Source organism: Mustelus asterias, chromosome 9, assembly GCF_964213995.1.
Source record: "Mustelus asterias chromosome 9, sMusAst1.hap1.1, whole genome shotgun sequence".
In the NCBI taxonomy this organism is placed as follows: Eukaryota; Metazoa; Chordata; class Chondrichthyes; order Carcharhiniformes; family Triakidae; genus Mustelus; species Mustelus asterias.
In genome coordinates, this window is record NC_135809.1 from 115,849,601 (window position 1) to 115,877,461 (window position 27,861).

General features: G+C 45.9%; 1 protein-coding gene across 1 annotated transcript in view; it reads right to left on the reverse strand.

Annotated features, from left to right (window-relative positions):
• Nucleotides 1-27,861, reverse strand: part of kiaa1549la (KIAA1549-like a) — a 199,264-nt gene that overhangs the window by 70,835 nt on the left and 100,568 nt on the right. The window contains exon 12 of the mRNA XM_078221393.1: nt 23,471-23,658. Coding sequence (XP_078077519.1) covers nt 23,471-23,658 — 188 coding nt within the window. The remainder of the gene's footprint in view (nt 1-23,470; nt 23,659-27,861) is intronic.

The following is a 27,861-nucleotide window of genomic DNA, read 5'->3' on the forward strand; positions in this document are numbered from 1 at the left end:
TGGGTGTGGGGGAAAACCGGAGCACCCGAAGGAAACCCACACTGACATGGTAAGAATGTGCAAACTTTGCACAGACAGTCACCCAAAGCCAGAATCGAACCCAGGTCCCTGACGCTGTGAGGCAGCAGTGCTAACCATTGTGCCACTGTGCTGAAAGGAGTGTGCAAAAAGAAACATTTAACAACGCAGGATGTAGCTTTCCCTTGACACACTTCAGGCTGTAAAACGTCCATCCCTCAATAAGTTCTTTTTTAACCACCCGGTAGTGAAGTTGACATGGAGATGTCCCACTCTATGACAGCCCACCTAGGAGCCAAAGCACGCTGCAGGTACGCCAGGCAGGGACAACGTGGGACTTCCACCTCTCCCTGGGAAAGAAGTCCTGCCCTCGGGAGCGACCAGCCAAACAGACTGGCCGGTATTTCCATCAGACCCAGCAGTAGTGATCACTGCCTGGATGGCAACGAGGAAGATTAAGAAGGCCAAATGGATCCCGGAGACAGTTAATTGAAGGGTCTTGGGCAGAGAGGTTTTGGGTGCATCAGGAAGGGGGGCAGGGATCGGGTGATGTGCTTAATGCAGCAGGTGGGTTGGAAGTAAGGGGGGGATTCAATATGAGGGGGGGAGCATCCCTCAATCCACAAAGGGAAGCCCCTGAAGATAGTGCCCCCTCCTTCCTTCCTGTCCATTGAATTATTATTAAAGTGGGATGCCCCCTCCAGCCTGACCGCCCACACCAACCATTTAACAGTGTGGGCAGCGGATTATCAGGGTCAACTGGCTTGACTAGAATTCCAATTGTCTCTTAATTATTTATTTAAATGTGATGGACAGGCTGCTGATTTCAGTGCCCGCCCTCCCTCATTATCTTGGGGGTGAGCTCAGGGGATGGGCGGGAAAGTGGTGGGTGGGCACCCACTCGGATTTACCAGTACCCCCCTCAAAAAACACACCTGGCAGGGGCACGTAAAATACAACCCACAGTTTTAGCTTTTATTCAAACCATGGTCTTTACTGTTTCATAGTCAAACCTGGACTATAACTTCAGTCTTCTCCAATCAATTTACAAAATTTTCTGCAAACTCCGCTACGATAATACACCATTAATCTAATCATTGCAATATATCACTCTGGCTGGATTTGCAAAATACTTCTCGAAAGCTCTTCCCTCCATCTGTAAACTGCAATCCTTCGAGATCTCTGAGTTCCTCCAATTCTGACTTTTTATGCATTCCCCATTCCCTGCATCCCACCACTGGACTGCCAATCTCTGGAGTTCCCTCTTTTAATATCTGTACCTCTCTCTCTTCCTTTAAGACCCATCTTAAAACCTACCTTATTAACCAAACATTTGTTCACCTATCTCCTTCTTTGGCTTGGCGTTAACTGTTTTGAGTGGTAACGCTCCCATGAAGTGGATTGGGATTTTTCACTAGCTTGATGGTTCTCTACATATGCAAGTGGTTGTTGCTGTTGTTCTTGACCTCGGATGGGATTGCTGTTGTTCTTGTTGTTTACATCAAAAATTAACACACAAAGCCATTTCACGATATTGTCTTAACCTCAACTAGATGGCTTGGCTGCTCTTAGAGACACCAAGGGCAGGATTTTCCAGCTGCGCTCGCCCCAACACTGGAAAGTCCCACCCGAGGTCAATGACTTTTTCATGGTCCGTGTCCCTCCCGCCACGAATCCCGTGATGGGTGGGACGGGGAAATTCCGCCACTTAAGCCAAGAAGCTTTCAGAGTAGTGGACAGACAACTATACCAATTTCTTTAGTCAGCCATGGCTCAATGGGTAGCATTCTTGCCTCTTGAGTTCACAGATTGTGGGTTCCTGAGCATGTAATCTAGGCTGGCCCTTTACAGTGGTCCCAGTGGAGCGTCGCAATGAACAAAGTGCCATTTTTTGGTTGAGATATTAAAGACAGCCTAATTTTCCCCCTCTCAGGTGGATGTAAGAGATCTCCTGGCCAAAATTCTAAGAAAGACAGAGGAGTTCTCCCCAGTGTCCTGGCCAGTACTTATACTTCAACCAAAACTAATAACCTGCTCATTATCTCATTGCTACTTGTGGGACCTTGCTGCCCATAATTTGCAGGTTTATTCCTTGATATTCTACCTTGAGTTCCATGACAGCTATCCCATCTGGTGCTGCCTCACCAGTGCCTCTGTTAAATGGACCTTGCATACCTTATGATCTGGAGTGAACCTTTTTTTCCCCTCAATATCCAATCAAACAATAGTATGACACAGGGATTTGAATCGGGTGCCCTTTCTCCGAACACTAAAAAGTCACATGTGTTATGGTTCAGGCTAGAAACTCCAAAGTGTTTTATGAAGCCCACCTGAATCATAAGTTTTGCATTTTGAATTTGGCGAGGATAAGCATGAGATGCGTCACTTCAGGTATGATTCAAATGACCCACTAGGGAGCTTTTATCAAACAAAGTTTATTTAAGAATATAGTTAACATGTATGGAAAGAAAATTAGCAATAAATTCTAACAATTACAAACTAAAACAAAATACCCACAATAGTGAATATATATATTTAAGCTGCACCAATCAAACCAACCTCCACAAACAACCCTTTAAACAGATTCAACACAGCATGGACTAAGGCTCACGTGATCCTGGAAATTGAGTCCTTTGGCTGAAGTCTGCATTTCTTTGGATTCACTCCAAAAAGTTTGAAGACAGCTTCCCAAAACACCAGAGAGGCTCTGGTCGAGCCCCCAACAACAGCAGATTTTCACCCTTCAGGAAAACAAGTTCTTGTTTTCAGCTAGCGAACAGAAGTTTCAAAACAACAGGGAGAGAGGGAAAACACTTCTTTTTAGCTTGCTGTCCCTTCTAAAACATAAACTCAAACCTGCAGCTCCAAACTGAAAATGAAAAATAACTGTCCAAAAACATATGACCATCCTCCTAACAATGCAGGATCATAAAACTAACCCCACAGTAAACACAAACCACCCCCTTTAAGCCACTTAAGTAGCAATAAAAGGACATTTCATTCAAGCCAGCAACAATGACATCACTTAAGGCTGTGAGCTGAGAAACACTGACTGTGAGAGCTCCTGCAGAGATCATGATTCAAAAAGAAATCTCTTAAAGGTACACTAACGTCACACATGCACATGCACATGAGTTGTCCTGTCTCAGGAGCTGCTAGGCAGCAATGGAAGTATTTGACAGGAAACTCAGCATCAAACCATACCTTGTTTATTTTGCTGGAGGTAGATGAATGAGCATTGTGCAGAATAATCAATTCTCTATGATCCACAATTACGGAAAATAGTAAAGATGATTGCTGCGATTCTCTGCCTCCCTGCGGCATTTTCTCAGCGGTGTGAGACAGCGTGCCATTGGCCAAAGGTGGGATCTTCTAGTCCTACTACTATCAATGAGATTTTCCATTGACTCCACCCCACGCTGCTGAGAAACACGCGGCGAGGGTGGCGCTATCGGCGGGACCAGAAGATCCCACCGGAGTGAAGAGCCAGAAGATTGAACTCACGGGATCAAATCCTACCCTCCTCCACTGGTAGGAGTAGTAGTGGGCAGGGGTGGACAATCCCATGGGAACTGTACAATTGGTATCCGGCCTTCGGGAACGATGGCGGAAACCAACGGCTGGAACTCGCAGTCCTGACCATTGTGGCAGGATAATGGGGGTGGGTCACCATTCCCATCAGAATCCATCGGGAAGCCCCGAGGTTTTCCCCCACCACTGTCCAATCATCCTCCTGAGCCAGTGTGAGTTGATGGCTGCAGAGGTTTGATATCTGGCTTGGACTTTACAGAGGCCTCTTCCCCAGCAGTCTTCTGAGAGTCAGTGAGCTTGAGGGGATCAGGATATTGAACTTGATGATCAGTCATGATCATAATGAATGGCGGAGCAGGCTCAAAGGGCCAAATGGCCTACTCCTGCTTCTAGTGTCTATGTTTCTATTCTATCCACTCTGCCACACAAAGTGTCAGGAAAACCACAGCTGCATAATTCCATCACCAAGCTATATGGAGCAGTTTCCCATCGGATTCGTTTCCTGCTGACCAGAAATTCCCGCCTGAGATCAATAGACCTTTGCATGGTCCACCGGAATTTCTGTCCTGCCCGCTATGATTCCTGTGGCAGGCGGGACGGGAAAATTCCACCCTATGAGCGGTATGCTTTGTCTGTATCGTGCGCAAGAAACAATATTTTTCGCTGTATCCTGATACATGTGACAATAATAAATCAAATCAAACCAAATCAAATGGCTCAGTGAGCCACTCAGTTATAAACTGCTGTGGTGCGCAGCAGAGATTCAAGAAGTTGCTTCACTATCAACTTCCCAAGGGCCGTTAGTGATGGGGGATGAATCTGGCCTCACTAGCGCTGCCCATGTAGTGCGAATAAATGAATTTTTAAAAAACATCTGGTTTCATGAATGCCACAAGGTTGTTTCGAACAGTCTGCGAATTAATGCGACAAATCACCGTAGCAACCAAACAGTTTTCAGATCGCTGACTTGTGAGAAAAATGTGCTGATCTCAACATTACAGAAATACCGTAAGTTTGAGAAATAAATTCAACCCAGGCAAAATCCACATTCTCTATTTATAAAACCTTCCTTTCCCGAGGGTTATCAACCTGCTCTTCCGCTTCGAAAGATTTATGCATTATGAATCGATGATTCAGAATAAGAACAGATTTCAAGTGTGGTACAAATGGTGAGATTCACATCAGCCTCGGTGATTGAAATCCCTACTCGCCTCATGTCCTGTTCAACACGCCAATGCTTGCCTCACATTCATCATGGTTGTATAGCCTTCTTCTAGTGAGAATGTCAAAAATTGCACACAGTATCCCAGATGCAGCCTGATCAATGTTTTATACATAATCATCCTGCTTTCTTCACCCCATATCCTCATTTGTATCAAGTCTTATAGAACCTCTACCACCGTGCTCGCTTACCTCCCAGACCGGCAACACCTCAGTTTTAAAATTTACATCCTTCTTTTCAAGTCTCTCCATGGCCTTGGCGCTCCGTATCTCTGCAATCTCCTTCAGACCTAGAGCAAGGGCGGCACAATGGCACAGTGGTTCACACTGCTGCTTCACAGTGCCAGGGACCTGGGTTCGATTCCCAGCTTGGGTCACTGTCTGTGCGGAGTCTGCACGTTCTCCCCATGTCTGTGTGGGTTTCCTCCGGGTGCTCCGGTTTCCTCCCACAATCCAAAAGACGTGTTGGTTAGCATTGGGCACGCTAAATTCTCCCTCAGTGTACCTGAATAGGTGCCGGAGTGTGACGAGTGTGACGACTAGAAGGTTTTCACAGTAGCTTCACTGCAGTGTTAATGTAAACCTACTTCGGACACTAATAAATAAACTTAAACTTTAAAAACCCTCCAAGATATCTGCACTCTTCAACAATGGCCTCTTAAGTATCCCTGATTTTAACTGCTCCATCATTGACGGCCATACGGCAGTTGCCTAGGCCCGGGAATTCCTTCCTGAAATCTCTCTGCCTTTCTACCCCTCCTCTTTCAATTCATTCCTTAAAAACAAACTCTTTGACCAAGCTTTTTGCTCATCTGTCCTAATGTTTCTTTATGTGGTCAGTATTAAAACTTGCCTGATGCCTCTTCTGCCTTGGGACCTTTTACAATGTTACAGGCACTATGTTATTGTTTCTCTTCCCTTACCTAATGGTGCATGTGGTAACCCCTAGGACTTGCATGGGGAAATCACTGATTGACCTCCCTGTAGGACTCGTCGAATACGAGCTCCCTGGGGATTGGTAATTAACTCACCAGGTGAAGCTCGTATACCGAGCTCTGTATAAAGCAGACCCCTGAGTGGGTCCATTATTCCATTGTCCTGGTTGGGACCTGTTCTGTTCATCACAGACTTGTGGTTTTGCTTTGCTTTATTTTGTGCAGTAAAGCACTGTTCCTTTACAGCCGATTCCTGGAGTTTTTATAGTGTACAAAGCAGACTTTCCTCTGCTTCGATGGCAGCCTTTACCTGGAACAAGTGGCTAGTCTGTCACCAGGGGCTTTTAGCTTGAAGGGCGCCACTCCACACCAAGCATGGCTGACCAAGCCTCTCTCCCACTTATACTGTCTGTCATTGGCATGTTGGAGGATTTTTCAGGTTGATATTCAACCAGTTGGCCATGGCTATCAAGTCCTGGGGAGGGACTCAAACCTGCAGCTTCTGGCCCAGAAGTAGAGACGCTACACACTGCGTCTCAATACCTCAAAGGTACTATTTAGAGATGAACAATTCAGAACAATTCATGGAGTATGATTTTCTTTTAAATTGGTTTTAAATATCACATTTCATTATATCGCTATGTTTGCTTTCCTTACTTGAGAACAACTCAGCATTGGTTGAAGATGCAAAACCAATGTTTCAATACTCATAAGTGACATTCTCTGAAACACAGAGGCTAAAAAAATCATGTTAATGGCATTGACTCAGAAATCAATATCATCTAATGTCCTAGATGTACATCAGGCAGCAGATACTCACCAAGGCTCGACAGCACTTACCCACAACCACTACAGTCTAGGACAAGGACAACAGGCACATAAGAACACCACCATCTGGATGTTCCACTCCAAACCATTCACCATCCTGACTTGGAAATACATCGCCGTTCCTTCACTGTTGCTGGGTCAAAATACTGGAACTCCCTCCCTAAAAGCACTGTGGGGGTACCTACATCGCATGGACTGCAGCGTTTCAAAAAGATACCACCACCTTCTCAAAGGTTATTAGAGATAGACAGTACATTTGGATTTGAAAAAGACATCCACAGGGAAAATAAATTTAAAAACCTTTGTTGCAACCAACATAGGAGGTTGAATAGAAGGGAGCCTGTTCACTCCTCCTCACCTGGTCCTAACAGTTAGAGTCATAGAGTCATAGAGGTTTACAGCATGGAAACAAGCACTTCGGTCCAACTTGTCCATGCCGCCCTTTTTTTTTAACCCCAAGGCTAGTCCCAATTGTCCGTGTTTGGCCCATATCCTTCTATACCCATCTTACCCATGTAACTGCCTATATGCTTTTTAAAAGACAAAATTGTACGCGCCTCTACTACAACCTCTGGCAGCTTGTTCCAGATACTTAGCACCCTCTGTGAAAAAATTGCCCTTTTGTATCTCTCCCCTCTCATAAACCTATGCCCTCTAGTTTTACAGACCCCTATCTTTGGGAAAAGATATTGAGTACCTAGCTGATCTATGCCCCTCATTATTTTATAGACCTCTATAAGATCACCCCTAAGCCTCCTACGCTCCAGAGAAAGAAGCCCCAGTCTATCCAGCCTCTCCTTATAACTCAAACCATCAAGTCCCGGTAGCATCCTCGTAAATCTTTTCTGCACTCTTTCTAGTTTAATAATATCCTTTCTATAATAGGGTGACCAGAAGTGTACACAGTATTCCAAGTGTGGCCTTACCAATGTCTTGTACAACTTCAACAAGACGTCCCAACTCCTGTATTCAATGTTCTGACCAATGAAACCAAGCATGCCAAATACTTTCTTCACCACTCTGTCCACCTGTGCTTCCATTTTCAAGGACTATGAACCTGTACCCCTAGATCTCTTTGTTCTGTAACTCTCCCCAATGCCCTACCATTAACTGAGTAAGTCCTGCCCTGGTTTGATCGACCAAAATGCACCACCTCGCATTTATCTAAATTAAACTCCATCTGCCATTCATCAGCCCACTGGCCCAATTGATCAAGATCCCGTTGCAATCCTAGATAACCTTCTTCACTGTCCACTATGCCACCAATCTTGGTGTCATCTGCAAACTTACTAACCATGCCTTCTAAATTCTCATCCAAATGATTAATATAAATGACAAATAATAGTGGACCCAGCACCAATCCCTGAGGCACACCACTGGTCACTGGCCTCCAGTTTGTTAAACAACCCTCTACAACCACTCTCTGTCTTTGTTAGTATAGAGATATACACATAAGTTTAAAGTTTATTTATTAGTGTCACAAGTAGACTTACATCAACACTGTAATGAAGTTACTGTGAAAATCCCCTAGTCGCCACACTCCGGCGCCTGTTTGGGTACACTGAGGGAGAATTTAGCATGACCAATGCACCTAATCAGCACGTCTTTCGAACTGTGGGAGGAAACTGGAGCACCCAGAGGAAACTCACGCAGACACGGGGAGAACATGCAGACTCCACACAGACAGTGACCCAAGCCGGGGATTGAATGCGGGTCCCTGGTGCTGTGAGGCAGCAGTGCTTACCATTGTGCTACCATGTCACCCATATCTACTCTAAAAATACTTTAGTGGCTTCAAGTTGTGAAAGGCGCTGGAGAAATGCAAGTCCTTCTTTGTTTTCCTAATGGCTGAAGGTTTGGTAACCAGAGGGGACAGATTTAAGGTGATTATCTAAAGAACCAATGGCCACACAAGGTTTTCTCCATAATGAGTGGTTAAGGTTTGGAATGTACTGCTTGCTGGGGTGGTGGATGCAGATTCAGTAGTTGCCATCAAAAGGGAATTTGATAAATACTTGAAGGAGAGAAATTGTACAGAGGTGGCGAAAGAGGAGAGAACTGAGACTAACTGGATTGCTCTTCGAAAGGGCCGGCACAATTCAAAGGGCTGAATGGCCTCTTTCTGTGTTGACCTATACTACAATATAAATGCAAGTCTTTCTTTCTCTTTCTGCTCTGATTTTCCCTGGGACTTGGCTGTTCGAAGCAGAAGCACTGCCTCACCAAACCAAGGATGCAAGGCTGGCTTCCTGGAGAAACAAGGGAAATTATCGCCTCACATTTATCTGCAACAGCTAAAAATATTCACAGCAAACACAACAGAGGGAAAAGAGAAGACGTGACTGAGACTTTAACAAGGGGCAAGACATTTACTATTCCTAATCAATCTCTGTGGAACATCACCTGCTATTTCTACTTTGATTAATTAGAAGGAACGGAAACTGTGAAATCTAGTTACAACAGCAATGATTTACATTTATGTAGCACCTTTGACATTTTCAAATATCCCAAGGCACTTCACATAGAAAAGAAGCAGGAGTAGGTCATTCGGCCCTTCGATCCTGTTCCGCCATTCATTTTGATCATGGCCGATCATCAAATTCAATGTCCTGATTCCCCCTTCCCCTCATATCCCTTGGTCACTTTAGCCCAAAGAGCTATACCTAATTTCTTCTTGAAATCAGACAACCTTTTGGCTTCAACTACTTACTGTGGTAGTGAATTCCACACATTCACCACCCTCTGGGTGAAGACATTTCTCCTCACCTCAGTTCTAAAAGGTTTACCCCTTATCCTCAAACTATGACCCCTAGTTCTGGACTCCCCCCACCATCGGGAACATTCTTTCTGAATCTACCCTGTCTAACCCTAACATGAGTGAATGTCAAACAAAACCTGACACCTATGAAATATAACCAAGAGCTGGCCATTGAAGTTGGCTTTAAGGAGTTTCTTAAAGAAGGATGGAGCCCAAAAGGGCAAAAAGGTTTAGGGAAGGAATTCTAGAGCTTACGCAGCTGAAGGCAAGGCTGCCTAATAGTAGAGCAATGAATATGAAACCGGTTAGAATTAAAGGAGCATGGTAGATCTCAGAGGGGTAGCTGGAGGAGGTTGCAGAGAACTGAAAACAAGAACAAAGAATAGTACAGCACAGGAACAGGCCCTTCGGCCCTCCAAGCCTGCGCCAATCATGATGCTTGACTAAACTAAAACTGTATGCACTTACAGAATTCATATCACTTCCATTCCCATCCTATTCATGTATTCATCGAGATGTCTCTTAAATGCCACTATCGTACCTGCTCCCACTACCTCCCCGGGCAGCGCATTTCAGACATTCACCACCATTTGTGTAAAAAATGTACCTCGCACATCTCCTCTAAACTCTTCCCCATGCACCTTAAGCCAGTGTCCCCTAGAACTTGGCTTTTCTACCCCAGGGAAGAGCATCTGACTATCCACTCTGTCCATGCCACTCATAATTTTGTAAACCTCTATCTCTACAAGTTTGGGAATACTAATATAAAAACAATGCTGGAAAAACTCAGCAAGTCTAGCAGCATCTATGGAAAGAGAAATGGAATTAACATCTCAAATCCAATTTGACTCTTCTTTGGAACTGAGGGCAAATAGAAATGAGATAGGTTTTGTGTTGTAGAAGGTGCAGGGAGGTCAAATAAAAGTGAAGGTCTGGGATAGTTTTAAAGTTTATTAATGTCATAATTAGACTTACATTAACACTGCAATGAAGTTACTGTGAAAATCCCAAGTCGCCACACCCCGGTGCCTGTTCAGGTACACTGAGGGAGAATTCAGCATGGCCAATGCACCAACCACAGTCTTTCGGACTGTGGGAGGAAACCGGAGCTCTCAGAGGAAACCCACGCAGACAGGGTGAGAACGTGCAGAATCTGCACAGGCAGTGATCCAAGCTGGGAATCGAACCCGGGTCCCGGGCACTCTGAGGCCGCAGTGCTAACCACTGTGCCACCGTGCCATCTCTCGGTTAACATTTTGCACTGTCTTCCTGACCCAACAAAAAGGTTCAATGAAATAAGGACTCGAGTGTGAGACTGTACCTTCGAAAGCAAAACTGGGAGGAAATAAAATGAGGAGAAAAGCCTGCAAAAGAATGTTAAAATTGAGGTATTGCTGGACCAGCAGCCAATGTAGGTCAGTGAGCAGCAAGGTGATCGCTGAACAAGATTTGATGCGAATGATAGGGACAATAGAATTTGCTTAGGTTTATGGAGAATGGAAGATGGGTGGTTGCCCAGGAGAACATTGGAATAATTGAGCCTGGAAGTTACAAAGGGAAGTGAGATTCAGCACCAGGTAGGTGGTAGCCATTTAATTAAAAATGTTTGGAATTAAGAATCTACTGATGATCATGAAACCATTGTCGATTGTCGGAAAAACCCATTTGGTTCACTAATGTCCTTCAGGGAAGGAAATCTGCCGTCTTTGCTTGATCTGGCCTACATGTGACTCCAGATCCACATCAATGTGTTTGACACTCAACTATCCTCTGAAATGGCCGAGCAAGTCACACAGTTCAAGGGCAACTAGGGATGGGCAATAAATGCTGGCCAGCCAGCGACATCTATGTCCCACGAATGAATAAAAAAAAAGCAGGGACAGAGACAGAGACAGGAGACGATACAGAGATGGAAAGAAGCAGCCGTGATGATGGAGAAGCTAGCTGTCTGATCATGAGGCTTCCCTGCATTTTCTGTTTTCATTTCAGACTTTGCATATGCGCGGTTCTTTGCTTCCATAGCTGTGGAATCTCATCTGCTTTATCCACGTTGATTAATTAGAGCAAATGCAAGCTGTGATACTCTCAATATTTTATCTTTTACAACCAACATGTTAAATAGCCACGGCAATAAAGAACAAAGCATCCTGTGCAGGGTGTAATGGAAGCCCATTTAAAAATGTTTAACCAACCATGTTTTCCTATCTACTTTCAAGTTATAATGGCATCAGATTTTCTCCCATAAAACACTGGAATTGCATTCACATGACAACTTCGATTTCAGTAATAAATGATCTTCCTCTCCTTCAAGTTACACAGCCGTGAAAAGTCACCGGCTGTAGCTATCGGCTATTTACATTGTATATACAGCCGTTATGACCAAACAGGTCCCTGCCAGTGTTCAATATCCACACGGGCCTCCTATAATCCTTTCATCCCATTCTGTCAACACATCCTTCTATTTCTTTCTCCATCATGTGTTTATCTTAAACGTATTTATGTTATTCATCTCACTGCGCCCCATGATTTTGATTTGATTTATTATTGTCACATGTATTGGTATACAGTGAAAAGTATTGTTTCTTGCACGCTGTACAGACAAAGCATACCGTTCACAGAGAAGGAAAGGAGAGAGTGCAGAATGTAGTGCTACAGATATAGCTAGGGTGTCGAGAAAGATCAATTTAATATGAGGTAGGTCCATTCAAAGTCTGATGGCAGCAGAAGCTGTTCTTGAGGTACGTGACCTCAGACTTTCGTATCTTTTTCAAGGGGGAAGAAGGGGGAAGAGAGTATGCCCGGGATGCGTAGGGTCCTTGATTATGCTGGCTGTTTTTCCAAGGCAGCGGAAAGTGTAGACAGTGTCAATGGATGGGAGGTTGGTTTGCATGATGGATTGGGCTTCATTCACAACCCTTTGTAGTTTCTTATGGATTTGGACAGACCAGGAGCCATACCAAGCTGTGATACAACTAGAAAGAATGCTTTCTATGGTGTATCTGTAAAAGTTGGTGAGAGTCATACTGGACATGCCACATTTCCTTAGCCTCCTGAGAAATTAAAGGATTTGTTGCCTTTCTTAACCATAGCATCGGCATGGAGTGACTAGGACAGGTTGTTGGTGATCTGGACTCCTAGAAACTTGAATCTCTTGACCATTTCCACTTCATCCCCATTGACATAGACAAGGGCATGTCCTCCACTATGCTTCCTGAAGTCTATGATAGTGAGCTCGACATTCTCATCACTCTTTGGGTAAAGAAGTTCCTCCTAATTTCCCGTCTGGATTTGTTAGCCACTGTTAAATTTATTGTCTCTAGTTTAGGATTCCCCTGCACGTAACAACAGATTCTCTTTGTCTATTCCAGATACATCTCAAAGACCATCCATGGTAACCCCTTGGCCTTCTCTTTTCTGGAGGATTCAGGTGTCTGCCAGTCCAATCTTTCCTGATGTTTTCTTTATCGGCACACTCGAAACGATCAAACCCAGTTCAAGTCAGGACATTGAGATTAAACAATGGTTTAGCCATCACACTTCTGCTATCGTCCATAGGTATAGAATCATAGAAACCCTACAGTGCAGAAGGAGGCCATTCGGCCCATCGAGTCTGCACCGACCACAATCCCACCCAGGCCCTACCCTCACATATTTACCTGCTAATCCCTCTAACCTACGCATCTCAGGACTCTAAGGGGCAATTTTTAACCTGGCCAATCAACCTAACCCGCACATCTTTGGACTGTGGGAGGAAACCGGAGCACCTGGAGGAAACCCACGCAGACACGAGGAGAATGTGCAAACTCCACACAGACAGTGACCCGAGCTGGGAATCGAACCTGGGACCCTGGAGCTGTGAAGCAGCAGTGCTAACCACTGTGCTACCGTGCTGGCACCTGAAAGGTACTGGCAATTGTTTCAATCTGAGCCTGCAGAATGGGGAGATCCCAAGACTGCTCTGTGCTGAGTCTGGGAAACCTGACCAAGATTTGACAAATGGAGCAGAGAGGTCTGATTTAATTGATCTCAGCGTTCCATGTTTAGGGAGGTGCAGGAATTATGCTATTGATCTTCACCATATGTGCATTTGCACTTATAAACCTTTCTGTGTTTGTGTCTCTCAGCATTTATATGCCTGCATTTGCATGAGCCTGTGTTTGTTTGCGCCTGTGTTTGTGTTTTCCTGTATTTGTGTGTGCCTGTATTTGTATGAGCCTGTGTTTGTGTTTTCCTGTTTTTGTATGAGCCTGTGTTGTGCATTCCTGCATTTGTGATTCCCTCCTGCTGCACTGAGGGATTCTATGATACAATGAATGTGGACCACGCCGGAAATATGTGGGCACAGTGTGGACAGAGCTTTGGAACCAATACAGCATCTGTAGTGGCGAGATTATGGGAATTTAAGTTTGAAGTCATAGAATCTTGCATCATGGCCATTCCTCCCATCATGCCTGTACTGACCCTTTGAAAGAACTATCCAATTCCCTTTTGAAAATTAACATTGGTTTCCACCAAGATAAAGGCAAAATACTGCGGATGCTGGAATCTGAAACAAAAACAGAAAATGCTGGAAAATCTCAGCAAATCTGACTGCATCTGTGGAGAGAGAAGAGAGCCAATGTTTCGAGTCCGGATGGCCCTTTGTCAGAGCTGAGAACAAAGAAAATCAGCAGAAACTTATACTATGAGAGTTGGGGGAAATGAGACAAAGGGAATGTAAAGGAGGATACAGACGGCTGAGAAGGTGCGAGAAGTGTCCAATAAGTGATCAGAATGTGAGAATGGTGGAACAGAGGTACAGATTGTTAAAGGACTGCCTGAGGAATGTGGCAATTGCCCTGAAGTGTGTGTGTGTGTATGTATGTGTGTGTGTGTGGGTGGGGATGGGGGGAGGAGGCAAGAAGGAGAGCTGGAATGGAGAAGTGGAAAAATGGAAGTGAGAGAAAAGGATGATAAGATGGTAAGATGGATGAATGAGATGAAGTGAAATGAAATAAAATAAATGGAAATGGGGTGAAGGTGGAGGAGAGAGTTCATGCCCTGAAGTTGTTGAACTCAATGTTCAATCCAGGAGGCTGTAAAGTGCCCAATCGGAAGATGACGTACTGTCCTGCAGTTTGCGTTGGGGCTCGCTGGAACATTGCAAAAGGCCCAGGACGGACATGTGGCCAGGAGAGCCAGGTGGTGTGTTGAAGTGGCAAGTGACAGGCAGGTCTGGATCCTGCTTGCAGATGGGCCGAAGGTATTCCGCAAAGCGATCACCTCGTCTGCGTTTGGTCTCTCCAATATAGAGTAGACCACATTGGGATTGAAGGAGGTGCTGGCGAAGCACTGCTTCACCTGAAAGGGGTGTTTAGGACCGAGGACAATGAGCAGGGAGGAGGTAAAGGGGCAGGTGTTGCACCTTCTGATCTTCTGCAATTGCATGGGAAAGTGCAGCGGATGGGGATGAGATGTTGGGTGTGATGAAAGAGTGGACCAGGGTGTCCCGGAGAGAACGGTCCCTGCAGAATGCTAACAAGGGTGGGTGAGGGGAAGATGTGTTGAGTAACGGCATCATGCCACAATTGGTGGAAATGGCGGAGGATGATCCTATGAATGCGGAAACTGTTGGGGTGAAAAGTGAGGACAAGGGCGACTCTATCCTGGTTCTGGAAGGGAGGGGAGGGGGTGAGAGCAGTGGTCTAGGGGATGATTTGGATGTGGTTGGGAGCCCTGTCAACCACAGTGGGTGGTTGCCTTTATGCTTGCCTTCATTGGTCGGGGCATTGAGTATAAAAGTTTGCAGGTCATGCTGCAGTTCTACAGAACCTTAGTTGGGCCTCATTTGGAATACTGTATACAATTCTGGTCGCAACACTACCAGAAGGATGTGGGTGCTTTGGAGAGGGTACAGAAGAGGTTTACCAGGATGTTGCCTGGTATGGAGGGTATTAGATGTGAGGAGAGGTTGGAGATGGGGAGGCGATGGCCTAGTGGTATTATCACTAGGCTATTAATCCAGAAACTCAGCTAATGTTCTGGGGACCCGGGTTTGAATCACATCACAGGTGGAATTTGAATTCAATAACAAAAATATCTGGAATTTAGAATCTATTGATGACCATGAAACCATTGTCGATTGTCGGAAAAACTCATCTGGTTCACTCATGTCCTTTAGGGAAGAAAATATGCTGTCCTTACCTTGTCTGGCCTACATGTGACTCCAGAGCCACAGCAATGTGGTTGACTCTCAACTGCCCTTGGAGATGGGCAATAAATGCTGATGTGGAGATGCCGGCGTTGGACTGGGGTAAACACAGTAAGAAGTCTAACAACACCAGGTTAAAGTCCAACAAGTTTATTTGGTAGCAAAAGCCACTAGCTTTGGGAACAGGCTGTCCCTTTGTCAGGTGGGTGGGAGTTGAACTCCCACCCACCTGACGAAGGGACAGCCTGTTCCCAAAGCTAGTGGCTTTTGCTACCAAATAAACCTGTTGGACTTTAACCTGGTGTTGTTAGACTAATAAATGCTGGCCAGCCAGCGATGCCCACGTCCCAGGAATGAACAAAAAAAAGGAGGTTGGATAACTTGGTTTGTTCTCACTGGACACTTTTAGCACCTTCTCAGCCTTCTGTATCGTCATTCACATTCCCTTGTCCCACGCCAACGCCCCCCCCCCCCCCACCCCCACACCCCCCCACCACCCCCCCACCTCCCCGTGCCACTTCATAGTATAAATCTCTGCTGATTCTCTTTGCTCTCAGCTCTGACGAAAGGTCATCCGGACTCGAAACGTTGGCTCCATTCTCTCCCCACAAATGCTGTCAGACCTGCTGAGATTTTCCAGCAGTTTCTGTTTTTGTATTGGTTTCCACCAACCTTTCAGACAGCGCATTCCAGACAGTAATTAATTCCTCTATATTTCCCAAATCACTGAAATGTTTTCAATTGTTGCGGCATTCCTGATCATCATCCTATTATTCAGCAGTCTTCGTTCCAAGAGTCTTGGCAGAAAGTGTGGGAAAAGGGAGAAAATTAACCGCCCGGGACTGGCGAAAGTCACAGCTGCTGCTGGTTCATACAAACGAATTTCTGGTGTTTCAAGAAATTGATTTCAGAAATTCTTTTTGTCCACTGGGGGAAAGTAATCCAAAATAGACATCAGCCCCCATGTTAATGATATCCAGATAGAAGATTATTTTTCTGTGAAAGTAGTGAGGCTAATGGTACTTGCTATTACTTTTGGTTGGCTGTCCGCCAAGTTCAGATTGAAGGAGGGGCGGTGTTGTTGAATAAACACGGACATTCAAAGTTGCCAACCAAGTTCTCTCACTCTGTCATGTAAATGACTATCTCGCTGCTGGCCTCGGCATTGAAATGAATTGAAGGCCGTGGATTTGCTTACTTGTGCGTTGGACACAAATCAAACTCACCTTGGGGCCTCCCAAGCTCATGGGGCACTGGATGCTGCAGTCACTAGATTTTGCAAAGTCCGTGAAATGTTGCCAACAGGGCGCCCACTGACAGGCCGATTCCTCAATTAAAATAAGGTCTACTCCTCCCTGAGTGTGTCACTGGTCTGGAACCATGGGAAGAACTGCTTTCCTGGAAGCTGCCATCACCTCTCATTCTTCAGCAGGCAAACCATCTGCAGTTCCTCCAACTCCCTATCCACCACTTCCCTCTATCCCTCAGGTTTGTGGATGGATTCCAGGAGACAAGGAAAAACCTCTGAGGAGATGGGTTCCTCACCCCTCTAGAAGTGCCATGAACAGAGCCACAGAGGTGTTGCAAAGACTGCCATCTGCTCACAAGATGTCTCATCGAACAGTTCATCGTCCTGCTGAAAATGTGCTTTCACTGTCAAGGGCAGCACGGTGGCATAGTGGTTAGCACTGCTGCCTCAGATCGCCAGGGACCCGGGTTCGATTCCCGGCTTGAGTCACTATCTGTGTGGAGTTTGCACATTCTCCCCATGTCTGCATGGGTTTCCTCCGGGTGCTCCGGTTTCCTCCCACAATCCAAAGATGTGCGGGTTAGGTGGATTGGCCATACAATATAGCCCCTTAGTGTCAGGGGGACTAGCTCGGGTAAATGCATGGGGTTACGGGGATAGGGCCTGGGTGGGATTGTGGTCTGTGCAGACTCGATGGGCCAAATGGCCTCCTTCTGCGCTGTAGGATTCTATGATTCTATGATTCTACTGTCTGGACAACTCAGGTGGGATCTTGTGATACAAACCCGCCAAGATATCTCACATGGTCGCGTGTCTGCTGCAGGCTTCATAACATGGACACAGTGTAGGGACCTTTGGAGAGGACAACACAGAGGAAGGTGTGATGTCTTCCGAGGAGGAAGCCGAAAAGGAATTGGGAGAGGATAGAATAGGGGAAACGTAGGGGGAATCTTCTGCTGCGCAAGATGGCCCAGGTCACCATGGAGATGGTCAGGCCCAAAGTGTCACAATGTGGTATTTTCTGGAGGCCATGATATTGGGGCACCGTCTGATCCAGGAAAGGTTCAGCTGATGATCTCCGAGGCCAGAGGGACTAACCACATGTGGTGAATGCAGCAGCAATGTGCTGGCACGGGAAAGACAACCATGCATCCAGTCTATGTAATCTCACCATCATAGAGAGATGAACGACCACTGGAAGCCCCCACTGTCACTGGTGAGAAGCTCATGTTTTATTTATACCATGAGACAGCACAAAGTTTCAGAAATCATGCCTGCCATGACACTGAACAGTGATTGTATTTACAATGTGAGGCCTGCTTCCTAATAATGTGAAACATTGACCTAATGCCAAAATGAGCCACTTGGTGCTCGGACAGTGCCCTTCTAGGACACTCCTTTGTCATTCTCACCGTGTTGCCTCAGAGGGTGTGGAGACGGACAGCTCACATTGCTGCCCTCACAGTTGTGATGACCGGTGGTCATCTTGTTTTGGAGGGACCCATTGAGGCCTCTCCTATCTCAGCATCAGTGCAGCGGCAGCCCTCACCACTGCCCCTGCTCCACAGATGCTCCTCTGTCAGATGTGCCAAGGAAGCCAGGGATGATGAGGGCATCCTAATCCTCCTCAGGAACTGCCTCAAGCCTTGGTTGATGTTAAGGGAGGTTGCCAGTGAGGTGCAGCTGGCATCCCCTCCCAACTACCTCTGAGCCACCTGTGTGACTTGACCTGTTCAGGTTGCAACTCATTTTGTGTATTCCACGGACATCAGTTCTCAGGTGCTGAACTGACTGGACCAGACCACATAAAGTATCATGAATTTGGGGTGCTGTTCCGGTATGCACTCCAGGTGCTGACACATATGACAGTCCGTGAGGATCGCAACCCTCTCATGGGAGGAGCTCATATGGTCGCAGCCCACAGACATGGTCAAGCCCCTCTGCTGTGCTCAGAGTTCTTGAGGCTGAATAGTCACAGGGAACTCCGACTGATGGGAACTTGTCAGTTCCTGCTTTCCCAGATATTGACCTTCAATCTGTGACTCCTGAGGGCTTTCCTCAATGCCAAGTGGAGTATCACTATGTGCAGGCTATCAGAATTACTTCCTACTCTATGTCAAAGGTTATTAAGTGGTAGACCCCTCTAAGCTCCTCACTCACATAGGATGAAGTCAGGAGTGCCTAAGGTGTTGCTCATTCGGTGGCCTAACTTCTTTAGGATAACTGTGTTGAGCCCTTGGTAGAGGCTCTTTTATTCTGCCTAATATGTGGAGAGAGGTCTTGCAAAGTGTTTAATTGCAGCATCTTGCTGGTACTTTCAACTAGCTGTACATTATTGTCAGCACACACAGGCTGGAGGGAACAGAGAATGTGTTCTCTATGGGCCATAAACTGACTGTATTTGTAAAGCCGTTCGGTGCCAGCAAGGTCAAGGCTTATAGCATTGGCCTCTTCCAAAGTAACCACTAGGCAAGAGTGATCATAACATGCTGGAATTTCAATGCAGCTAACCAGCACGTCTTTCGGAATGTGGGAGGAAACTGGAGCACCCAGAGGAAACGCACACAGACACAGGGAGAACATGCAGACTCCGCACAGACAGTGGTCCAAGCCAGGAATTGAACCGGGTCCCTGGTGCTGTGAGGCAGCAGTGCTAATCACTGTGCCACTATGCCACCCATGTTGGTAGAAGTGACCTCTGCACAGTCCTTGGAGGGACAAAGTCCCATATTCACATTGAGGATGCCCTCCATCATGTTGTGTGGTACTACTACCATACTAAATGGGATAGACTTCGAACAGACCTAGCAACTTAAGACTGGGCATCCATGAGGCACTGTGGGCCATCAGCAGCAGCAGAATTGTATTCAACCACAATCTGTAACCTCATGGCCCGGCAGATCCCCCACTCTACCAATACCACCAAGCCAGAGGATCAGCCCTGGTTCAATGAATAGTGCAGGAGGGCATATCAGGAGCAACACTAGGCATACCTAAAAATGACCTGTCAACCTGGAGAAGTTAGAACATTTTTGTGCCAAACAACATGAGCTGCAAGTAATAGAGAGAGCTAAGCAATTCCACAATCAGCGGATGAGTTCTAACCTCAGCAGTCTTGCCACATCCAGCCCTGAATGCTAGTGGACAATTAAAGAACTCACTGCCAGAAGAGGCTCCACAAATATCCCCATCTTCAATAAACAAAGATGTGCGGGTTAGGTTGATTGGCCATTCTAATTTGCCCCTTAGTGTCAGGGGGATTAGTAGGGTAAATATTTGGGGTTACAGGGATAGGGCCTGGGTGGTATTGTTGTTGGTGCAGGCTTGATGGGCCAAGTGGCCTCCTTCTGCGCTGTAGGGATTCTATTATTTTACGATTCTAATGGGGGAGCCCAGCACACCAGTGCAAAAGATGTGGCTAAAACGTCCGCAACAATCGTCAGCAGCAAGTGCTGAGTTGATGGTCCATCTCGGCCTCCTCCGGAGGTCCCCAGCATCACAGATGTCAGTCTGCAGTCAATTTGATTCACTCTCCGTGATATCAAAAAAGGATACTGCAAAGGCTATGGGCACTGACAATATTCTGCCAATGGTACTGAAGACTTGTGCTCTAGAACTTGGCACTCCGCTGAAACTCCAAGGTTCTTCATAAACACCTTCCAAACCCATGACCTCTACCATCAAGAAGGACGGCAGCAGATATATGGGAATACCACCACCTGGAGGCTGCCCTCCAACCCCTCACCATTCTGACTTGGAAAAATATATTTTTAAAATTTTATTAATGTCGCAAGTGGGTTTACATGAACACTGCAATGAAGTTACGGTGAAAATCCCCTAGTCGCCACACTCCGGCGCCTGTTCGAGTACACTGAATTTTGCATGGCCAATGCACCTAACCAGCACGCCTTTCAGACTGTGAGAGGAAACTGGAGCACCCGGAGGAAACCCGCGCAGACACGGGGAGAATGTGCAGGCTTCACTGAGACAGTGACCCAAGCAGGGAATCGAACCCTGGCGCTGTGAGGCAGCAGTGCTAACCACTGTGCCACTGTGCTGCCAATATACTTTAAAGCAAACTGAAGGACTGACCATGGACACATTATATGTAATTTAAGTGCTTGTCTTGTGGTAATGAAGGTTGTTTACACAGTTGAGACACAGAAACAAAGACTAAATGGATAGAGTAGGAGGAAAGTGGATTAACTGAGCAGAACGTTTTACATGTGGACTTTGTTGCAACAGATTGGACCAGAAAAATAATCAATTGTAAGGATGAAAATATGAGCTTTACAAGATGTAAACATTTTAGGCCAAGCCCATTTTATTCACTCCAGCACTTCACTCACATAGAACCATAGAACCATAGAAAATTACAGCTCAGAAACAGGCCTTTTGGCCCTTCTTGTCTGTGCCGAACCATTTTATGCCTAGTCCCACTGACCTGCACTTGGACCATATCTCTCCACACCCCTCTCATCCATGAACCCGTCCAAGTTTTTCTTAAATGTTAAAAGTGACCCCGCATTTACCACTTTATCCGGCAGCTCATTCCACACTCCCACCACTCTCTGCGTGAAGAAGCCCCCCCTAATATTCCCTTTAAACTTTTCTCCTTTCACCCTTAACCCATGCCCTCTGGTTTTTTTCTCCCCTAGCCTCAGCGGAAAAAGCCTGCTCGCATTCACTCTATCTATACCCATCAAAATCTTATACACCTCTATCAAATCTCCCCTCAATCTTCTACGCTCCAGGGAATATAGTCCCAACCTATTCAATCTCTCTCTGTAACTCAGCTTCTCAAGTCCCGGCAACATCCTTGTGAACCTTCTCTGCACTCTTTCAATCTTATTTACATCCTTCCTGTAACTAGGTGACCAAAACTGTACCTAGTGCCTTCCTGTCTCCTTTCTGCACCCCCCTCCTTCCCTCTTCACTAAACCAACTCTGTCTCTGCAAGGTTCCAGACCGCCCTCAGGTGGAGCATTTGGGAGAGTTGGTGAGCGCTGGGCTCCGGGGCTGAGGACTCTTCTCCATGGAAAAGGTTCCAGAAGCAGATTAAAGGTGACCTGAGGAGAAACCCTGCCCCCCCGGGAGGGGCTCGCACAGAGCTGAGAGGCTCAGTGGCCTCCTGGATTAAACCAATCTCAAAATGGGAAAAAAGAATGGAGTTCAGGATTAAAGAGCATGGGTCAGCTCTGTAAAATGCATAGGCTTGTACTCAAACACATAGCCGTGAGTTGAAAGGATGCAACATTGTTATTTTAGGAGTGGGTATTGCAGGCTCTTACATGTAGCTACAGGAACCAAGATCAGAGAGTCACAGAATCCACTCAACAACAGGCAGCCATTTGGCCCATCAAGCCTGAACCAGCACTTTCGAAGAGTAACCCAGCAATCCCACCAACCCCCTCTCACCTTCATTTCTCATTTCCCTGCAACCTTTTCTCCCTCAGATCTTTATCCAATTTTCACTTTGTGTGCGGGTGCATGGGGCCTTTGTCTTCAGCGTCAATCTCCATTGCGCATGGACCTGACCAACGTAAAATTCTAAACCGCGCACATGCGGATCTTTCCCGGCTGCACATGCGTGAGAGGCCTGAGGTTCATTGGGTCATAGAAATGCCAACCACAGAGCTGCAGATGAGGGCTCGTTTTAATTTAGTTGCATGAATCTTCAAACGTTTTGAATCTTTTTTTCGCGCACACTTGGGAGGTACTTAAGACATGCCAGCGTGTCAGAGTGCACTGCTTGGGAAGCACTGCTCTAGATTACTAACCCAGTAATACTGTCACAATGCCACCAAAACTCCCAAAGTTTTATGTTATCCAATTGTCACCAACGTTCACAGTAAAACAATTACAGTTCGACTCTCACCACAGGAATGGACACTGCTGTGTAGACAAGAGATTGCTGGGGAACATCAAGATGGAGGCGCCCTCTGAAACTGTAGGAAGCTATAAAATCTTTAGTGGCCAGCCAAACCATCGCTGTGGAGGGTAGTCTCCCCTCTACTGAACTGTCTGTGCGGCACGCGAGGCTTTGCTGGTCCCAGGCCTACTGCCAGGAGTTCACCTCCAAGGACTTACTTAGCCTTGGCCCCAGCATGCGGCCCATCTGCTGCTCGTAATTTCCTGACCGTGTCCTCAATCTGACCCCAACAAGCCAAATCATTTCTCCAGACAAGCTGCTGGTTGTGTAGCCGCATCCATTGCACACCCATCTCCAGCAAGATCATACGGGGAGGCCCAGAAGAAACAAACAGTTCAGACCACTATTCTCATCTCCATTTTATTTGTGCTCTATTATAAGGTATATTAGACCAGTTCAGACCAGTATTCTTATTTCCCCATTTATACTGTTTTCCCCTTTGGGTGTGAAGATTTCGGCCTACCAACCTGACCTTTTGGATTTCCCTCCCAGTCCCATCTCTGGGGTCTCGTATTAATATTCTGCCATTTCTGTCTGAAATTTCCATTGTCACATTACATACAAAATGAACGACCAGCTCCTAAATTTTGACGTTATGTAAATGTTGATTCCGCCCACGTTCCATAAAGACACAAGGAATGAGCTGCGTTCAAAGTTGCGATCAGAAAGCTCCTGCCTCACAAAGTAAATACTTAGGTGATCTCAAAAGCAAGTTCTAAAGATAAGCCTACATTCGCATCATATGTTCCAACCCATTATTCTGGTCTATGAGCCACGATGCACCATCTGTACTAACGAATGTGCTTACCTTCTTCGGATGTCGATAGTTTTCGGTGGTTTGGTGTTAACTCCGTCCTGGCAGCTGTCTCTTTCTTGAGGTATGAGTGCATCTCTGCCAGGCAGTGGCAGGACCACAGTCTCCTGAGTAACGGTCACTTCATCCTCTCCGCCCTGTTGGCCAATGTGCTGCTTGGCATAATCAAACCCTTGGACTGGCTAGACAACAAAATCAATTCAAAACAACAACAACAATGAAACAGAGTTAATACTCAGACCAGGAGAATAACCTTCTCTTAGGACATCTGTTTTCTGATATGAGGAAGGGAATCAAGTCATTGGACAGGCAAGTAAAGTTGAGGTCAAAGATCAGCCATGATCATGTTAAATGGCGGAGCAGGCTAGTTGGGTCATTCCCCAACTTATAAAGGCACCTTAAACTGTTCAAGAACTTATGGCATCTTTCGCCAGTTGGATCATGTATTTTTCAGAGGTTTTATCTCCTCTCGAGATTGCAAATTAACATAGAAACTAGAAGCTGGAGTAGGCCATTTGGTCCTTCGAGCCTGCTCCGCCATTCATTTTGATCATGGCTGATCATCGAATTCAATATCCTGATCCCCCCTTCCCACCATATCGCTTGAGCCCCGAGAGCTAGATCTAATTTCTTCAAACAACGTTTTGGCCTCAACTACATTCTGTGGTAGTGAATTCCACACATTCACCACCCTCTGGGTGAAGAAATTTCTCCTCACCTCAGCCCACCATTGGGAACATTCTTTCTGAATCTACCCTGTCTTATCCTGTTAGAATTGTATAAATTTCAATGAGAGTCAATTCTCCTTTCCCTCATCTAGATTGTCTTCACGTGGACGTGGGGCCCTTGCCTCTTTCCGTGCAGGTTTTAGCTGGCTGGAGGCATGAGTTATACTAAGTCTTTGCGACTAAACTTAGACTGAAATCTTCACAAGGAGGAGAAAAGCACTTTTTTGCCAACTGTTTTCGAACTGGGAGAAATAGGATGAAGATAAACAATCCATCCCACCCTCCCCTAGTCCCAACCTAATCCCAAGGTCAGTACAATTTTCCATATTTAATTCATGGGATGTGAGCACAGCTGGCAAGATCAGCATTCACTGCTGACCTTTAAATGTCCTTGAGAAAATAGTGGTCGAAAAAGGCTGCTCTGTGTGGAGAACTGAGTGACTGGAGAGACCATTTGGAGAGCAGTTAAAAGCCACACAGAGTGCACGTGGGAGTCACATATGGGCCAGACTGGCTAATAATAGCAGATTTCCTTCCCTAAAGTACATCAGTGAACCAGATAGTTTCATAGTCGCCATTGTTAATGTCTATTCCACGTTTATCAATGAATTTAAATTCCACCAGCCACCACAGCTGGATTTGAACTCACATCTCTGGAGCACTATCCCTCTGGATTATTTATCCACGAATGTTACCATTACCCTACCAACCCTGCTTCGGGGGTCTCATGGGTTGTGCACATCTCACAGGCGACACTGGCTCCCAAATAAGAGCGAATACAAACATTGCCAGGCTCAAGGATGTGGCTCCTGCTTCGACAGGAGCACATCTGGTTGGGAATAGAGGCTTGATTCCTCCCGAGAGACTCCTGCACATCGAAACCATCACAGATCTCGAGAAAAAATGACTAGCCGTCCAGTAACAGTCAGGATTACACCAACTTTTCTACTTTTTAAAATTCTACATGTATTTCTGAGGGAAATTATTTTTATGTTCATACAGAGCAGGGTACTCATTGTTGGGGAATTAAACTTTTACCACATTTTGCTCCCAACACAGCAGCGTCAGGTACTTTATGGCAACAGTAGGATAAAGTATAAAACCCCATCAGGCAAGCAAGGCTCTCCGTTACAAATCTCAGGAAAGCTTGCTGTTGGCAACCATGATCACATATTGTGGGTGGAAACAAAATGATTTGCATTTGGTAGCAGAAGTCTCTGGAAGTGCCAGTGATCTTTACATCTAATGAAGAACTTCAGAATCATAGAATCCCTACAGTGCAGAAGGAGGCCATCAAATCTGCACCAATTCTCCAACAGAGCATCTTATCCAGGCCCTATCCCTGTAACCCCACATATTTATCCCTCTAATTCCCCTAAACTACACATCTTGGGACAACAAGGTTCAATTTAACATGGCCAATTCACCTAAACTGCACATCTTTTGACTGTGGGAGGGAACAGGAGCACCCACAGGAAACTCATATAGACATGGGGAGAATGTGCAGACTCCACACAGACAGTGACCCAAGGCCAGAATTGAACCCGGGTCCCTGGTGCTGTGAGGTAGCAGTGCTAACCACTGTGCCACCATGCCACCCTTTGAAATGTAGCCATTGTTGTAAAGAAAGCATCGTTCCAGCCAATTTACAGAAAGCAAGATCCCACAAGCTGCAATGTGACAAATTACCAGGTAATCTTATTTTTTAGTGATGTCGATCAAGGGGTAATCACTCATGATGCAAGAGGCGAACCTCTCTCCTCTTCTTCAAAATAATGATATGGGATCTCTCACATCCACCCAAGAGACCAGGCTATCTAAAAGATGGTACACCAGGCAAGGCAGCACTCCCTCGGCACTGCACTGGAGTTCAAACTTGGACTTTGTGTGTGCAAGTCTCTGGAGTAAAACTCAAAGTGGGGAGAGTTTTCCCAGGTTCTGGGAGGCGGTTTGAAGGAAGAGGATGGGAATAAAATCAGTGAAAAATGCATCGTACTGGCTCCCCAACATCTTCCTGCCTCCTTTCATTTTCCTTGGAGGTGGTTGCTGATGGCAACTGGCCCAGATGTGGTAGAAAGTTAATTAAGCTTGTTAAATGGTCAATTAGCAGCAATTTTCCAAAGACAATCCAATTTGATGAAAGAGCACACACAGTCCCCACACAGTGTCAGAACCACGGACAGTCAGAGGAGTCAGTTGCATGGGAGGTTGGAGCGACATGTGAAAACGGTGCAGTTTGAGCGTTTCACGGTGCAGCTAGCGAGTCTGCGGGTATCTGTTGCAGGGAATTACCATTGGAAGGCGGTTCCTGGAGGCTGCACTCTCTGACCAGGCTGGTTCCGTCAGCCTTTCCTCACAGCAGCCTCCCCTGAGGCTTTGGCCTCTGCTGCACACTCTTGACACTCCAGCCACTGTGAAGACTGCCAGCCACTGACTGGCCAGCCACTGACTGGCTTTGCCTTTTCCTGAATCCACGCATTTTCCCTAATTGGACGGCAAAACCAGAAGCAGCTTGCTAATTGGTCACTTTCCAGAAAACGGAACCAGAAGAGATGCTACCCTGTTTGCCAGGTTACAGAGCCGCAAGTCATAAAATCGTGGAATCCCTACAGTGCAGAAGGAGGCCCACTGAGCCTGCACCGACAACAATCCCACGCAAGTCCCTTAACCACACAGACACGATTCAAGATGGCAGCGGAGCGAGGTGACTTCTTCCGCGTTGTCCCCAGCATACCCTCCATTTCTATATTTTATTCCTGATCTGTGTTCTTAAAACTTAACTCAAACTCTCTTAAACTCTCCAATAATGCTACGACTGTAACATTATATTCTGCAACCGCTCCTTTCCTTATCCCGCACGTACACAATGAACGGCATGTTTTTATCTGTATAGCATGCAAAAAACAATACTTTTCACCGTATCACAATACATGTGACAATAATAAATCCAATCAAATATTTACCCTGCTCGCCCCCCTGACACTAAGGGGCAATTTAGCATGACAATAAATCTAACCCGCACATCTTTAGAGTGTGGCAGGAAACCCACACAGACATGGGAAGAATGTGCAAACTCCACACAGCCACCCAAGGCTAGGATCAACCCCAGGTCCCTGGAGCTGTGAGGCAGCAGTGCTAACCACTGTGCCGCCACAGCTCCAACAGTGCAAAACATTCTATACCTATCCCAATGCATGAACAGTTATGTCTTGTAGAAATTTTAATGTCCCAATCTATTTACAGTAAGAAGTCTCACAACAGTAGGTTACAGTCCAACAGGTTTGTTTGCAATCACGACAAATGATTCCAAATAAACCTGTTGGACTTTAACCTGGTGTTGTGAGACTTCTTATTGTGCCCACCCCAGTCCAACGCCGGCATCTCCATCCAATCTATTTATATTGGAGAGAACATATTTTCAGCTTATTACCCTCTCCAATCTCAAAGCCACATGAGTATCCCAACCTCCTATATTAACCGATTACTAACATATGCTGATAGGATTATGGAAGCTTTAAGAAACAAGTTACTGACGAGTGGTGAGGTAACTTTGTCATTATATTCTTCTCAATTCTTTTGCTAAAGAATTAGTGTAGCTATCGAAAATAAAAACAGAATCTGATGGATAAATTCAGCACATCTGCCAGCATCTGTGGA